This window comes from Oncorhynchus tshawytscha, linkage group LG11 (genome assembly GCF_018296145.1).
Source record: "Oncorhynchus tshawytscha isolate Ot180627B linkage group LG11, Otsh_v2.0, whole genome shotgun sequence".
Taxonomy (NCBI): Eukaryota; Metazoa; Chordata; class Actinopteri; order Salmoniformes; family Salmonidae; genus Oncorhynchus; species Oncorhynchus tshawytscha.
This window is the reverse complement of record NC_056439.1, coordinates 47,650,758-47,668,008: the sequence shown is the minus strand read 5'-3', so window position 1 is coordinate 47,668,008 and position 17,251 is coordinate 47,650,758. Positions and strand designations below refer to the sequence as shown.

At 40.5% G+C, this 17,251-nt stretch overlaps 1 protein-coding gene across 1 annotated transcript in view; it reads right to left on the bottom strand.

Moving 5' to 3' along the window:
* The window catches only part of LOC112262102 (MAM domain-containing glycosylphosphatidylinositol anchor protein 2), a 183,723-nt gene extending 174,375 nt beyond the window's left edge, over positions 1 to 9,348 (bottom strand). Inside the window, exon 1 of the mRNA XM_024437812.2 lies at positions 8,441 to 9,348. Within this exon, the coding sequence (XP_024293580.1) occupies positions 8,441 to 8,735 (295 nt within the window). The 5' untranslated portion in view covers positions 8,736 to 9,348. The remainder of the gene's footprint in view (positions 1 to 8,440) is intronic.
* Between the last annotated feature and the right edge of the window lie 7,903 nt (positions 9,349 to 17,251).

Below are 17,251 nucleotides of genomic sequence, written 5' to 3'. Positions count from 1 at the left end.
AAAATAAAATAAAAGAGAGCCGCACACTCTAGGAGCTCAGATGCAAAAATGTAATTACCAATGTTTCGACAGCCAAGCCGTCTTCATCAGGGTATAATCACAAACACTGCGGGATGACTCGTTTATATAGTGTCAAAAGACATAGGTGTCTGTAATCATGGCCAAGAGTGGCCTAATATCATTGGTCAATAATCAAATATTAAAATGTCATACAAAGAACAACATACAAACAACAAATGGATAGCATACGATCATAGATTAATTTGACTACACAAGTTTACAAACAATTACAATGGCAAAGTCACAATAATCACAAGAATGGCTTCAGATCAAAGTCTACGTTGAGCCTCTCATTTTAACAATAAATTATCAAGGTCACCCCCTCTCCTAGGGAGGGTGACATGTTCGATGCCAATATAACGCAGAGACGAAATTGAGTGGCCTGCCTCCAAGAAGTGGGCCGCAACTGGATAAGTAAAGTTTTTGAGTTCAGCCTAGTATGGTTCTCAATCAGAGGCAGCTGTCAATTGTTGTCCCTGATTGAGAATCATACTTAGGTAGCCTTTTTCCACCTGGGATTCATGGGTGTTTATTTCCTGTTTAGTGTTTGTCATTCACCTTACGGGACTGTTCGTTTGTTGCTTATTGTTTTTGTTCAGTGTTCATTTTTCTTCATTAAATTATGGACACTTACCACGCTGCGTTTTGGTCCTCCGATCCTTCTCGCTACTCCTCCTCAGAAGAGGAGGACGAGATCCCTGACAGACACCATAATCTTTGACACCATACTTGTGCCAGCACTCCAGAGGCAACCATTAGCACCTCAAAAATCCTTCCAGGATGACAATTAATTCAGGCCTTTGTTCTCTTTTTGTCAAACCCATTTAACTTAAATGTTTTACTTGATCTTAAATAAGACACAAAATGAGTGTAAGAAAAAGGCTGATCAAAGGTAAACCTGCTTTCAGAATGAAAGTAGTGAGGTTTACCATTATCAGTCAAAGCCTCTGAATCCATAAAAATTACTATGCATAGTGCCTATTTCAAAGCAGTGATATTGTAATTAGGGGCCGAGGAGTGAGTATTAATGTTTGGTATTGGCTGTGACGGAAAAGATGCTGACAGCATAATATTCCTCCAGATTTGTGCAGTACACTATACTACATTAATACCTGAAGTTTGTCGTTAATGGCAGAGAGAATTTGATCACATAAACCTTTATCTTGGCAAACAGTTGCCTACAGATAAACACGTGCAGACAGTAACAACGTGGCAAATCTACAAAACCCTCTTTTATGTATTCACAAAAAAATAAAACTGCATTGTCAAAGTAGCCTAAACTATCAGCAATGTTGCCCAATATAAAATGTGGTGGGGGAATAAGCTGTGGGGAACGAGTTGGAAAATATCAATGAACTGATTGATTCAAACACAGACTAATTTCTGTGTTGGCCTGGTACTGCTTCTAAAGATGTGAACTGTAAGTCCTCCAAGGGCACAATATTGCATAAACATGGCTAAACCTAGTACTGTAACACCATATGTGACCAACAGCAGTTGGGTGATTCTCATGAAACCAGTTTTATGTCTGTAGCAAATTGAGTAACAAACCCCATGATGCATCTGCAAAAATCAACTCTCATTTGGAAGACTAAGATGTCTAGTTTTTGGCAAAGTGTATTATTTTAAATACATTTTACATTTTCGACTGAAGTTTGATACATTTTCACCACAAATTGTCATTACCAAAATGTGTCTGAAATAAATTATTGAATCATTTTATACAATTTTACTGCAGAAAAGACTCATTTATTTGAATAAAACACAACATATGTTTCTGTTTCTGTACTTTGTTCATAAATCATACAAATTGTATACTCGTTGAAGTTAACATTAAACTATACTATTTATTATGTAAAAACACAGTGTCTGTGGACATGGGGGTCTCATTACCGTAACACTTTTTAAAGTTCATGTAAAAATGCCAATAAATGTTTAAAATTAAATTAGATTCACCCATGATGCATCATCTAGAGTAGTCCTTAGATGAGCACAAGTTCATTTATTTGCTTATATACTTTCAGAATGAGGTTCTTATTCTCAAACACCCCTTTACCCCACTTGGCCTTCTCATTACCGAAATGGATAAAAAGCGCCATTTGGGAAAAAGTCAGACAACCATTACCTTAACAACATGGAGGCAATAATGGGCCTTAGTGAAGTGGGCAAATTGTTTACTGACTCATAATAATGTGCCTCCTATTATTTACAGATTGACCTAAGAGCCTCTCATTACCGAAACACAAATTTCTCATTACCACGTTATTTTTAGGTCCGTTTTGGTAATGAAAACCTTAAATTAGGTAATGATAATAAGCTAATTATAATGTATGTGCTCCGTTGGTAACTTTTTTTTATCTACTAGGACCACTCCCTAAACCTATTATATACATTTTTGGTTAAAAAAATATATATAAAAAAGTTATATGATTAAGTAGGGTTTGTCAAGAAATATGGATTGTATAAACCCCGTTTAACTTACTTTAAGCCTCAGTCAGCAGTTTGGGTTTCGGCAAAAAGCAACCCCATCACATAAAGTAGGAGCTGTTTTCACACTTACATGTACATATACTGTTGTTTGATACCCCAGTTTTAGATAATTTATATGCATTTTGTGTTATGCAGTTTGCCCAAAGGATCCCATTCAATCCAGAACATCTAAAAAATACCTTACAACACAAATATTCACATCTTAATACACCAATACTACTTGTAAAAACTTTGGATGAAGTATTACCTTTGTTACTGTTACATTTAGGTCCACTTTTGACTTTTGAAAATACATGCATGTAATTACAGTACTTTAATAAATTGCATTAAGATCAGTGATTTTTGTATAATAGCAAACTGATACAAATCAGTAAAAATGTTCATGACAAACTATGCACACAAATTATCGAAACATGCAGTCTCATCTCTGATACCTGCTCATCATCACAGTAATGCACCAATATTTAGGAAATAATCAAAAAATAAAACAAGCAATTTTGGCGTAATTGGATAGTGTGACTTGGTTCTTTATCTAAATGTGTGAAAATCAATACAATTAAAAAATAACATGCATATAGACAAGTGATTATGACAACAACAACAAAAGGTTGTGTTACAATAATGAGAAATTACGAAATACATCTTAATAATTACATTTTCAGTGTTGAGTTTAACTCAGGCCTTTTCATAAGGGGAGCAATGTTAAAAAATACTAGAAAGTGATTTGTTTATTACTTTTTGGAATTTGAAAACTGTTGCGGTAATGATCACTTCTGTGTTGGTAGTTGTGGAAATTGTAGTCAAATGGCATAATATTTGATTTTAAAAATATGCATAATAATTATTAAATAAAAAAGTAAAGATCCTAATCTCAGTGATCTAGGAGGAAATTTAGTGAAAAATGACACTTGAGAATTTTGGGGTCAAATGTCAGTTTCGTGAGAATGACCCAGTTGTGGCTAGTATTTGAGAAGTCTTGAAGAACTAATGCTTTGTAGATTATAGATCTTAGGGGTGGGTGGTCAAAAGGGACGTCAAGGGAAAAAGACCAATCACAACCCTAAGTGATGTAGACCCACAACTGTACACCCTAAGTGATGTAGACCCACTACTGTACACCCTAAGTGATGTAGACCCACTACAGTACACCCTAAGTGATGTAGACACACTACAGTACACCCTAAGTGATGTAGACCTACAACAGTACACCCTAAGTGATGTAGACCCACTACTGTATACCCTAAGTGATGTAGACCCACTACAGTACACCCTAAGTGATGTAGACCTACAACAGTACACCCTAAGTGATGTAGACCCACTACAGTACACCCTAAGTGATGTAGACCTACAACAGTACACCCTAAGTGATGTAGACCCACTACTGTACACCCTAAGTGATGTAGACCCACTACAGTACACCCTAAGTGATGTAGACCCACTACAGTACACCCTAAGTGATGTAGACCCACAACAGTACACCCTAAGTGATGTAGACCTACAACAGTACACCCTAAGTGATGTAGACCCACTACAGTACACCCTAAGTGATGTAGACCTACAACAGTACACCCTAAGTGATGTAGACCCACTACTGTATACCCTAAGTGATGTAGACCCACTACAGTACACCCTAAGTGATGTAGACCTACTACAGTACACCCTAAGTGATGTAGACCTACTACAGTACACCCTAAGTGGGTTTGCTGTTATGCCAATTTGGCCTGATGTTATTATGGTGCTATATTCCTATTATAGTAGTACATTAAAATGCACCAATAGCCACCGGAAGCTATAAGAAAAAGCGTTGTACATTTTCCTCTAATTTGGATGGTTCCCTGTACAATAGCAAATCATCTTTCCTTTAAGCAACACCATATGGCGCCTGTCATATCCCAGTAGGAAAACCCTCATAAAGGTTGGGTCACGTGTAACATATGGCAAAACAGTGCTGCTTGGTTGAGCAATATATACTACAGCTTTGGTCAAAAGGTCTGGAACTTTTTGCTCGTCCTCAACCTGTACCCAGAGAATAGCTGATTGGTCCAGCTGTTCTCCATCAACTGCTACATGTGGCAGAATAATCCTGAAAGCCTCACAGGCCTTTGTTAAAAATGTTCCCCCGTTTGCATTGGGGTTTGTGTATTGGGAACTTGTTAAGACGGGGAAAAGTGTAGACTCCCTGTATGTGAGTGGACTACAGTCAATGCCAAGAGGTCTGAACCTTTATGGTACAGGTGACAGTGCCCTCGACACACCCCATAACCACAGGCAGGGCTCCTGATTCATTCCCAACTCTGGCTACTGGCCACCCTATGGTTTCAATCATGGATTAAGTTAAACAATGGATCAAATATGGCACAACATACAGTTCAAGTCAGAAGTTTACATACACCTTAGCCAAATTAATTTAAAGTCAGTTTTACACAATTCCTGACATTTAATCCTAGTAAAAATTCATTGTCTTAGGATAGTTAGGATCACCACTTTATTTTAAGAATGTGAAATGTCAGAATAATAGTAGAGAGTGATTTATTTCAGCTTTTATTTATTTCATCACATTCCCAGTGGGTCAGAGGTTTCCATATAGTCAATTAGTATTTGTTAGCATTGCCTTGAAATGGTTTAACTTTGGTCAAAAGTTTTGAGTAGCCTTCCACAACCTTCCCACAATAAGTTGGGTGAATTTTGGCCCATTCCTCCTGACAGAGCTGGTGTAACTGAGTCAAGTTTGTAGACTTCCGTGCTCGCACACACTTTTTCAGTTCTGCCAACAAATGTTTTATAGGACTGAGGTCAGGGCTTTGTGATGGCCACTCCAATACCTCGACTTTCTTGTCTTTAAGCCATTTTCCACAACTTCGGAAGTATGCTTGGTGTCATTGTCCATTTGGAAAAAACATTTGCAACCAAGCTTTAACTTCCTGCCCGATGTCTTGAGATATTGCTTCGATATATCCACATAATTTTCCTGCCTCATGATGCCATCTATTTTGTGAAGTGCACCAGTCCCTCCTGCAGCAAGCACCCCCACAACATGATGCTGCCACCCCCGTGCTTCACGGTTGGGATGGTGTTCTTCGGCTTGCAAGCCTCGCCCCTTTTCCTCTAAACATAACGATGGTCATAATGGCCAAACAGTTATATTTTTGTTTCATCAGACCAGAGGACATTTCTCCAAAAAAATACGATCTTTGTCCCCATGTGCAGTTGCAAACCGTAGTCAGGGTTTTTATGGCGGTTTTAGAGCAGTGGCTTCTTCCTTGCTGAGCGGCCTTACGGGTTATGTCGATATAGAACTTGTTTTACTGTGGATATATTTACTTTGTACTGGTTTCCTCCAGAATCTTCAGAAGGTCCTTTGCTGTTGTTCTGGGATTGATTTGCACTTCTCGAACCAAAGTATGTTCATCTCTAGGAGACAGAACGCGTCTCCTTCCTGAGCGGTATGACAGTTGCGTAGTCCCATGGTGTTTATACTTGCGTACTATTGTTTGTACAAATGAACGTGGTACCTTCAGGCATTTGGAAATTGCTCACAAGGATGAACCAGACTTGTGAAGGTTTACACATTTTTTTCTAAGGTCTTGGCTGAATTCTTTTGATTTTCCCATGATGTCAAGCAAAGAGGCACTGAGTTTGAAGGTAGGCCTTGAAATACATCCACAGGTACACCTCCAATTGACTCAAATGATGTCAATTAGCCTATCAGAAGCTTCTAAAGCCATGACATAATTTTCTGGAATTTTCCAAGCTGTTTAAAGGCACAGTCAATTTAGTGTATGTAAACTTCTGACCCACTGAAATTGTGATACAGTGAGTTAGTTATAAGTGAAATAATCTGTCTGTAAACAATTGTTGGAAAATTACTTGTCATGCGCAAAGTAGATGTCCTAACCGACTTGCCAAAACTATAGGTTGGAGTGGTTGAAAAACAAGTTTTAACGACTCCGACCTAAGTGTATGTAAACTAGTTTGAATGACTCCAACCTAAGTGTATGTAAACTAGTTTGAATGACTCCAACCTAAGTGTATGTAAACTAGTTTTAATGACTCCAACCTAAGTGTATGTAAACTAGTTTGAATGACTCCAACCTAAGTGGATGTAAACTAGTTTTATTAATGACTCCGAACCTAAGTGTATGTAAACTAGTTTGAATGACTCCAACCTAAGTGTATGTAAACTAGTTTGAATGACTCCAACCTAAGTGTATGTAAACTAGTTTGAATGACTCCAACCTAAGTGGATGTAAACTAGTTTTAATGACTCCAACCTAAGTGGATGTAAACTAGTTTGAATGACTCCAACCTAAGTGGATGTAAACTAGTTTGAATGACTCCAACCTAAGTGTATATAAACTAGTTTTAATGACTCCAACCTAAGTGGATGTAAACTAGTTTGAATGACTCCAACCTAAGTGTATATAAACTAGTTTGAATGACTCCAACCTAAGTGTATGTAAACTAGTTTGAATGACTCCAACCTAAGTGTATGTAAACTAGTTTGAATGACTCCAACCTAAGTGTATGTAAACTAGTTTGAATGACTCCAACCTAAGTGTATGTAAACTAGTTTGAATGACTCCAACCTAAGTGTATGTAAACTAGTTTTATTAATGACTCCAACCTAAGTGTATGTAAACTAGTTTGAATGACTCCAACCTAAGTGTATGTAAACTAGTTTTAATGACTCGTATGTAAACTAGTTTGAATGACTGTATGTAAACTAGTTTGAATGACTAAGTGTATGTAAACTAGTTTTAATGACTCCAACCTAAGTGTATGTAAACTAGTTTTAATGACTCCAACCTAAGTGTATGTAAACTAGTTTTAATGACTCCAACCTAAGTGTATGTAAACTAGTTTTAATGACTCCAACCTAAGTGTATGTAAACTAGTTTGAATGACTCCAACCTAAGTGTATGTAAACTAGTTTGAATGACTCCAACCTAAGTGTATGTAAACTAGTTTGAATGACTTTCACCTAAGTGTATGTAAACTAGTTTTAATGACTTTCACCTAAGTGTATGTAAACTAGTTTTAATGACTCCAACCTAAGTGTATGTAAACTTCCGACTTCAGCTGTATACAGTCATGGGACTGACAGAGAATCTGACAGAGAATCTGGGGGGACAAATTCTCAATACCAGTGATTTGATCTTGTAAAATTATTAGTCTCTGGGAACGACATTGAGCTAATGATTATTAATAGGCAATAAAATGGGGTAATGAAACTATTTCAAGATAATTTCTGGGTCTTGGTTTTAAAGGCCCACAATCGCATTATTGCTCATATAAAATTATTTTCACATTCCAAACTTCAACATTCAATTCACCCTTTTCTCTAACCATTCAGATTTGATAGACTCCAACATTTAGATATGTCAATAAGGATTTATATACATGATTCCATCAAATTCCACCAGCTCTACACGTCAGATTCGATGTTGATGCCTTTGCCAGGCTCTTGCTGCCTTGGGTGGTAGATGAGGCTTGGCAATCGGTCTTGGGTTGATGCCAGTCGATTTACAACACGCACTAACGCTGTGGTGGAATAATATAAGTTTGGACCAATAAAATCACATAATCGATTGGATATCGTTGTTGTTTTTAACGCTCAGAAACAGTGCCAATGCTACGCTGGTGCGTTCCTTAACCAGCCATGCACCATAGGTTTGAATAGCCCAATGCCCTGAGAGCACCTGTGGTTTCAGCGAGCCAGCATCTTAATGATGACATAGAGTACATATAGGCTACCTGTTGTAGTTTACAATTCTACAGAAAATAGAGCTGGACCGTACAGCATACATTTTGCATTCGACTCAATTTTCACAAGGTCAAGTTGGTGGTATTAATGATAGCTGTTGGGTATTTAGAAATGCGTTTGGCTTACCATAGACTCCTTGGCAATGAATGCCCTCCAAAAAGATGTTGAACAGCCACAAGAGACCGAAAACTAAACCCATCTTCACGTTAATGTCAACATATCCACTTCGATGGTGATAGGTTCTTCCCAAGACGAGATGCAGCCTGTCGGAACTCAGTTCCCGCGGTTCCGCACCAGGATTCAGCGTAAATCTGGTTGAGACACCATTGACACCGGGTAACGAATGTTTATTTGATGCTCTATGAAATGAATTTGATTCTGTCAATATTTCAGTGGGAGCAGGGACAGCAGGTAATAGCATAAATGATTCACAGCGATGGATAACAACTGGTAAATGTTGTGCCTACAATGGCACATCAGTCAAAATCGCCAATGTCCGTGCATACTTTGAAGCCTCAACAGGATCTCCTTGATTGTGACATTGTAAAAGTAACCGAGAATGCAACGCCGATAATTCATTCGAGAAAACGCTTATACCGATTCCAGCAGCTTCCATTGCTAAACGGAGATTAAAGACATTCTGATATCCACTTGCGGCTTTCCCTCCCCTCTCAAAGGCTTGCCATAGTGTTCCGAGGACAGCGAGGCAAAAGGTTTTCCTAGAAGCTGACACTGAGCCGCTGGATGTGACGCGTTCATGCTAGCACTATGGCCAAAGACCGTGAACGTGCCATCCCCGGCGGATAATAAATCCCGGTTTTAGAAGCGTATTTGACTCATGATGCAGGTTACCTAAAACCTCGAGTTTGTGTCTCTCGAAATAGCAAACGACGATTCGTCGTTACGTGCGCGTTTTAATCTGAAAGTGTCTTGTACAAATTATTATTTGAAGAGGATGTGTTGGTTCTGAGATGGTCAGTAATGATGTGCACTACGTACTGCGCTGAAACGACAAGCCTCCGCTTCCCACTGACATCTAGTGCATGACTCCTCATAGTCCGGGGCTTTAGCGAAAACAACGTTATGAAGCAGATACAAGCATGGAATTTGGTACAAACATACCGCAGGTGATATGAAAACATCCCAGAGGGGGTGCCAATTTCAAACTGAAAAAGGAAGCAAGTTATCAGGAAAATTCCAAATGGCTGCCATAATAGCTATTTGACCATTAAACACTGTAATGCAACAGATAAAAGCATTACATTTGGAATAAACATTTCTCAGATCATATGAAAACATCCTAGAAGGGCTGGCCATTTCAAAATTGACCAGGAAGCAGAATTAAAAATGGCCGCTGATGGAGACAGTAGTACATCCATAGTCATATTTAAAACAGCTTATTATGTGATTAAGTAATAATACATCCAATGTATTCCATAAGTTCTGATTAGTGAAGAAAATACTTAGGGCCCTGGTTCACATATGCCAGCACAATGGCATAATGCAGTGTATGACAATCCAGCATCCTGGCATTGAGTTTTCTGCATGCTTTGTCAGCCTCAGGTATAAGTGTGTCAATAAAAGTGTCAAGGAATCAACTGTTTTAGCCCATCCAAATCTTTCTGGTGAAGGTGCTAATTAGATGGATTCAGACCTATTGACAAAATGCTTGTTTGGTACGCTGCTGGGTTTGAATGTTGCAACAGTGCAGCTTGGGTCAAAGACCCCAGACACCCCTGTCATAGACTGTTCTCTCTACTACCGCAATGGCAAGCAGTACTGGAGTGCCAAGTCTAAGACAAAAAGGCTTCTCAACAGTTTTTACCCCCAAGCCATAAGACTCCTGAACAGGTAATCAAATGGCTACCCGGACTATTTGGATTGTGCCCCCCCAACCCCTCTTTTACGCTACTGCTACTCTCTGTTCATCATATATGCATAGTCACTTTAACCATATCTACATGTACATACTACCTCAATCAGCCGACTAACCGGTGCCTGTATATAACCTCGCTACTGTTATTTTTCACTGTCTTTTTACTGTTGTTTTATTTCTTTACTTACCTATTGTTCACCTAATACCTTTTTTGCACTGTTGGTTAGAGCTTGTAAGTAAGCATTTCACAGTAAGGTCTACCTACACCTGTTCTTTTCAGCGAACGTGACAAATAAACTTTGATTTGAAAAGCTATTGTTAGTTATTAGGATTTCTGAGAAAGTCAGAAGTTACATAGAAGCTCGGTTATCTTCACAACTTTTTTTCGGATGACTTGTCCTTGTCTCTTGAGATTTTGGCATCAAAGGACGAGGGCACGGTGGGTAGGAATCTACAGCGTTCAGGCCTAGCAGATCAGATTTTGGGGTTTTTCAGGTTAAGCATTCCGTTATTTTAAAGGACTGGAGGACATGGGTCTTTCTCATGAGAGAAAAACTCGTCCAGGTTTCCGTCTCGGGAACTTGCACGCAATGTAAAGTCGGCAGAAAAGTGTACAATCACTTCGTACATCAGCTGATATATCAAAGTGCTGTACAGAAATCCAGCCTAAAACCCCAAACATCAAGCAATGCAGGTGTAGAAGCACGGTGGCTAGGAAAAACTCCCTAGAAAGGCCAAAACCTAGGAAGAAACCTAGAGAGGAACCAGGCTATGTGGGGTGGCCAGTCCTCTTCTGGCTGTGCCGGGTGGAGATTATAACAGAACATGGCCAAGATGTTCAAATGTTCATAAATGACCATCATGGTCAAATAATAATAATCACAGGCAGAACAGTTGAAACTGGAGCAGCAGCACGGCCAGGTGGACTGGGGACAGCAAGGAGTCATCATGTCAGGTAGTCCTGAGGCATGGTCCTAGGGCTCAGGTCCTCCGAGAGAGAGAAAGAAAGAGAGAATTAGAGAGGGCATACTTAAATTCACACAGGACACCGGATAGGACAGGAGAAGTACTCCAGATATAACAAACTGACCCTGGCCCCCGACACATAAACTACTGCAGCATAAATACTGGAGGCTGAGACAGGAGGGGTCAGGAGACAATGTCTATCATCCCATCTGGCAGTGCCTGTCTTTACTGAATCAAATCAATGTAAAAAAGCTAGCTAAAATAGCCAGATGATAGCTAGCCAGATGTTAGCTAGCTACAGTAGCTAGCGAGCTAAGATAGTTGAGGCTAATTTGCTGCGCTCCCCTTCCTTATCTACAACAACTCTATTGAGATTAAACAACAGCCTACCTTTCGGTTGCTCGTTGTAGCCTACTCCTTCTCATTTAGCTAACTTATTTGCATAATTTGAATTCCATTTTTCGTTGATTAGAGATCTCCTACTTCATGTTGCTACACATGGAGCTTCTGACTGTAGTCCCAACAACAACAAGCTACACACGTATCTTTTTATGGGGCATAAAAACTACATTCAAAAGGTTGTTGTTTTATTAAATTAAGAATTTAAAATGTCATGGTATATCCTTGTGTGCAGCAGTGTCACATATAATTGTATTTAATTCAGACAAATCCTTCTCATTGTTAAAATAGGCCTGATGTTTTTTCCTAAAAAAAAAAAGAATACTCTTGCAAGTATTCGAATACTAACGTCCATTCAGATATTTCTATATTCAAAATAAACGTGCGAATCTCTTGTGTGCATGGACAAATATCATCACAAGTCTCTCAAATTCTAGAACAATGTTCCAGAACTAGAAGGTTGGATACCTCTGAATCATGTTTTTATTTTTACAGGGATCGTGCACATTAATCAACATTTCAGTAAAAGTTCCAGTTTGTGTAAAAGTGAAAGTGCCACTCTGTAGTGGAGGAAGGGTTGAGGTCTATGTTATCGAGCACACCAACAGTGAAAAATACCTTCCCTTAGAATGGCAGGGCAGACAAGGCCTTCAGTCATGTTGTTTTTGCAGACTGCAGTTGCAAGTTTGTTTTCAACATCAATGAACCGTTTATAGGTAACAGCTACATAATGTAACTCCTAGGGTGTGTAGGCAATTTTTAAACATGATAGTGGGATGTTTTTAAGGTGATTCATGTTGTAGTTCAACAAAATTTGAGTGGTTTACTGTTAGATTTCTGTTGTTTCCAGGCCATTTCTGCCACTTTAGGCTCGTTGCTTATGAAATATAATGGCATATTATTGAAGACTGGTACACTACTCCCAAATACACTATTTTTTAAATTATATTTGACAACAAAAATTCTACAGTAATATCACCTTTCCAAAATCTAATTCTGTATTGGTGGTCATATTGGATTACGTTAAAAAAAAATTATAATAAGAGTTGTTGAGAAGATGCCCAAAGTCTAGCCCCAATTCTTGTCCACCCCTTCTAATATCAATTAATACATCCCAAAGAGCATCTCTACCATATTTCACGCTTGTATCCGGCGCGTAACAGTTTCATATTTTTTTATGCTAATTTAGGCACCTGACTACCAGATTGAATTTATATGGTGCTGTGAGCAATTGTTTTACTAAAGTGTGCATCTAGGAGGCACGTTCCGGGCAAAACAATATTTTCAAGGTAGGCTATAGGCTAAAATCCTGAGGCATTGGTGAGAGTTCAAAGCATCTGCTTTTGTGGCAGATGAAGTGAAGTTGTGCATGTGATTTGCCCTCAAACTAGATGCATAAGCCTACTATCAAACATTACTGTTCATAGGCTACAATAAAAGGCAGTAGGCCTATATCCTCTTTTGGTCAACACTCAGAAGTTGCCCGATGAGGAAATTAATTCAGTGTAAATTGGCCCACTAGGCCAATTTATTTAGATTATTTGGGGTATTTTCCCCCTTTTTCCCCCCTTTTTTCTCATCACTGCAACTCCGAAGGTCGAGTCATGCGTCCTCCGAAACATGACCCGCCAAACCCTGATTTTTAACCCGCTTAAGTCAGCTGCACCAATGTATCTTTTTAGTTTTTTGTTATTTTTGGTTTCTTTTACCCCTTTTTCTCCCCAATTTCGTGGTATCCAATTGGTAGTTACAGTCTTGTCTCATTGCTGCAACTCCCGTACGGACTCGGGTGAGGCGAAGGTTGAGAGCCGTGCGTCCAAACGAAACACAACCCAACCAAGGGGAGGGTTTGGCCGGGGGGCTTTACTTGGCTCATGCGCTCTAGTGACTCCTTGTTGCGGGGCAGGTGCCTGCAGGCTGACTACCGTCGTCAGTTGAACGGTGTTTCCTCCGACACATTGGTGCAGCTGGCCTCCCGAGTGTCCACTTAACCCGGAAGCCAGCCACACCAATGTGTCGGAGGAAACACGGTGCAACTGGCAACCGTGTCGGTGTGCACTGTGCCCGGGCCCGCCACAGGAGTCGCTAGTGTGCGATGGGACAATGACATCCCCCACGGCCAAACTCTCCCCTAACCCGGACGACGCTGGGCCGATTGTGCACCGCCCTATGGGACTCCCGGTCACAGCCGGTTGTGATACAGCCCGGGATCGAACCCGGGTCTGTAGTGACGCCTCGAGCACTGTGATGCAGTGCCTTAGACTACTGCGCCACTCGGGAGGCCCTGGCCAATTTTTTTCTATTCCCATACAAAACCCACCTTGCAATTCTGAGATTACAGACTCTCTTGTCTTGGACGATATTGATGAGAGATTGCTTTGCCCTTGTACATTTTTATTTTGTGTCTTTCAGTTCTCTCATGAAGTAAAACCTTTGTACCAGTACTTCGTTGGCTGGATGTATGGCATTTCTAACCATGCAATGGCTGGTGAAGCTTTCATGCCACTGTCAAACTGATATTCGTCCTTTTGCCATAGAGCACTCTAGCCCAGTGGAGTTGTACTTCCAGACCATTACATTTTAGTCATTTAGCAGACTCTCTTGTCCAGAGCAACTAGGGTTAAGCGCCTTGCTCAAGGGCAAATCAATAGATTTTTCATCTAGTCAGGTCGGGTATTCAAACCAGTAACCTTCGGTTACTTGCCCAACACTGAACCACTAGGCTACCTTCCGCCCCAGTGCCCTCTTCTAGAGATGGGGGGAAAGCCCAGTGGTGCTCCAAACAGTTGTTTTGACTGTCCTGTCATTGTTAATTGTCATCAGTTGTTACCTTGATGATGTCGAACAACACACATCACTAAAGAGTGGGCAAGACATTTGATTTTAAAACTACTTTTAATAATTGTATCCAAAAGTGAAACTGCAAACATTATTACATAGGTAATTAGTTTTGCACAAATAAATATAACATACAAAACAGAACATTGTTATTGCACTTTCAAATACAAACAAACATATTTATATAGGTGATTAAAACAAACTATTGTATTAAAGTGCAACTGCAAACTTTTATTCATTACTGTATTCAGCTAACAGATAATAATAATAATAATAATAATAATAATAGTAATAATACAAAACTGTAACCAGGCAACATGCTGACTGTGAACTGATAGAAAATGAAATAAATGTTTAGTTTCCTCACAATAACTAATCAATTTCTTTGATCTAGAATCTAGCTAATAAATCAACCTGCTTTTAGGATTAGGGTTTAGGGTGGGGACGGCCCAAGGATCCCAGATAGCACTAACCATACGTTGGGTTGGTTTGCAATCCCATTATTGTTCTGGGTGAGTAACATGGGTCCGAATTTGGTAAAAAACCATCTCCTCTTTGGACTGCAGTAAACCGTGTTAAATTTAATCTGTAGCTCTGCCTGTTGACCGGTTTGCCTGTCAAATACGGCTGGTAGCTAGTAGATGTAGTGTTGCTCCCGCTCCTTCCCCAATGCACTTGTCCTGGCATTTGATGTGCTTTTGGCTTAAGTTATGTTTTAGCAACGACTCTTGTTTTACGATGCAAGACCCAGTAGCAAAATAAGTCTTCCCTGCTGCTTTTATTACACACTAGCTAGTGTTGTTCCCCCGCCCTTAGCCACTTGAATTCGCAAAGGCACCCCTGTCTAAAAATGTTGATCGATTTCTGAGGAGGTAGATCAGTAGCAACATCGAGAAGGGTGAAGTTTCAATTCGAGGCGTTCCTGCATGTGGGCATCTGCAGGAACCCATCTTTATACTTCTATTGGTCCATTTTTTAAACTAGGACTCCGGTACACAGGCGGGAAGCAAGGCGCTTCAGTACAGTAAGTGGCAGTAATGAATCATAACGTTGGATGCCAACCGCAAAAAAACGCCACAGAAGAGGGGGTGACAATGCAAGTAGATAACTAGCTAGGACTCCGTCACACAGCAGGCGGGATAGGTGGCTAGCTAGATATCTAACAATAGCTAAGACACCGGAAGACGGTGTCCTTCGCCCCCACCTGTCGTGCACTGGTTTACTGCAGTTCTGCAAACCACAGCAGGAGCAAATCCCACTGTGTGCTAGGTAGTTAGTTAGAAAGCTAACTAGCACTCCGGTACACACTAGGCAGGATAGATAGCTAGCTAGCACACCAGTAGACAGTGTACTTTGCCTCCGTCTGTCGGGCACTGCTTTCCCACAGTTCTGTTAACGACGGCAAGGGCAGGTGTTTGGCAGGCGGTAGCGAAGGACACTGTGTGCTAGTTAGCTAGTAGGGCTCTGGTACACAGCAGGTGGAGGCGACACCGGTAGCTAGCCTAGGATACCGGTAGTGTCTTTTTTTATTTCTCTGTTATTTCCCTTTTGACCCACATTATAATCGCATAGACAATCAGGGGAAAACCAGAAAATCAAAAGTGTCACACAAGCATGAAGGTGGCATGCTCGGGGGGGGGGGGCGTTCGTGCAGAAGTATAAAGAGGGGTTCCTGCAGACGCAGGAATGCCCACATGCAGGAACTACCCGAATTGCGGGCCGCAATCACACACTATTGACACTATCGCCGACAGTGACCTCGTCCTCATCTTCTTCTGGTTGATCATTTGCATAATTAGTTTTTTTTAAAGAAAGCTTCAATTCCGCCTCGTTTCATTGTTGTTCTTTCTTTCTAGCTAATGTCATTACTTAGCTGACAGTCCTGAAGTAAAGTTTAGTGAAAAGGGGTTAGTTGTGTCGCCTGGCGTGTGCCTAGTGTGTGATTGGTTTAATCAGCTACATTTAAACATTTGTAGCATTATGATTGGTTACAATGCATCAGCCCATCTTGTTTGAGCAGTGAAGAGAAGTGTTGCAGCAAAATATTGTTATGCATTTAGTTTTTTATTGGATAATTTTTTTGCCACATAGCACTCCCAAAATAAATGTACTGAGCACACAGCCAAAATGTTTAGTTGCATGTGTGAACAAAATGTTCACACTTTAGAGCCCTGGTTGCACTTCCAATGCCCTCGTCTGGAGATGGGGGAAAGCCCAGTGGAGTTGTACTTCCAGACCTCTTCTGGAGATGGGGGAAAGCCCAGTGGAGTTGTACTTCCAGGCCTCTTCTGGAGATGGGGGGAAAGCTCAGTGGAGTTGTACTTCCAGGCCTCCTCTGGAGATGGGGGAAAGGGTAGGTGTACTGTATAGTCCTGAATGTACATACAGTGCATTTGGAAAGTACTCAGAACCCTTGACTTTTTCCACATTGGTGGAGAGCTGCAGAGATGATAGTCCTTCTGGAAGGTTATTCCATCTCCGCAGAGCTATGTCAGTGTAACCATCGGGTTCTTGGTCATCTCCCTAACCAAATCAAATCAAATCAAATTTATTTATATAGCCCTTCGTACATCAGCTGATATCTCAAAGTGCTGTACAGAAACCCAGCCTAAAACCCCAAACAGCAAGCAATGCAGGTGTAGAAGCACGGTGGCTAGGAAAAACTCCCTAGAAAGGCCAAAACCTAGGAAGAAACCTAGAGAGGAACCAGGCTATGTGGGGTGGCCAGTCCTCTTCTGGCTGTGCCGGGTGGAGATAACCAAGGCCATTCTCCCCTGATTGCTCAGTTTGGCCGGGGAGCCAGCTCTAGGAAGAGTCTTGGTGGTTTCAAACTTCTTCCATTTAAGAATGATGGAAGC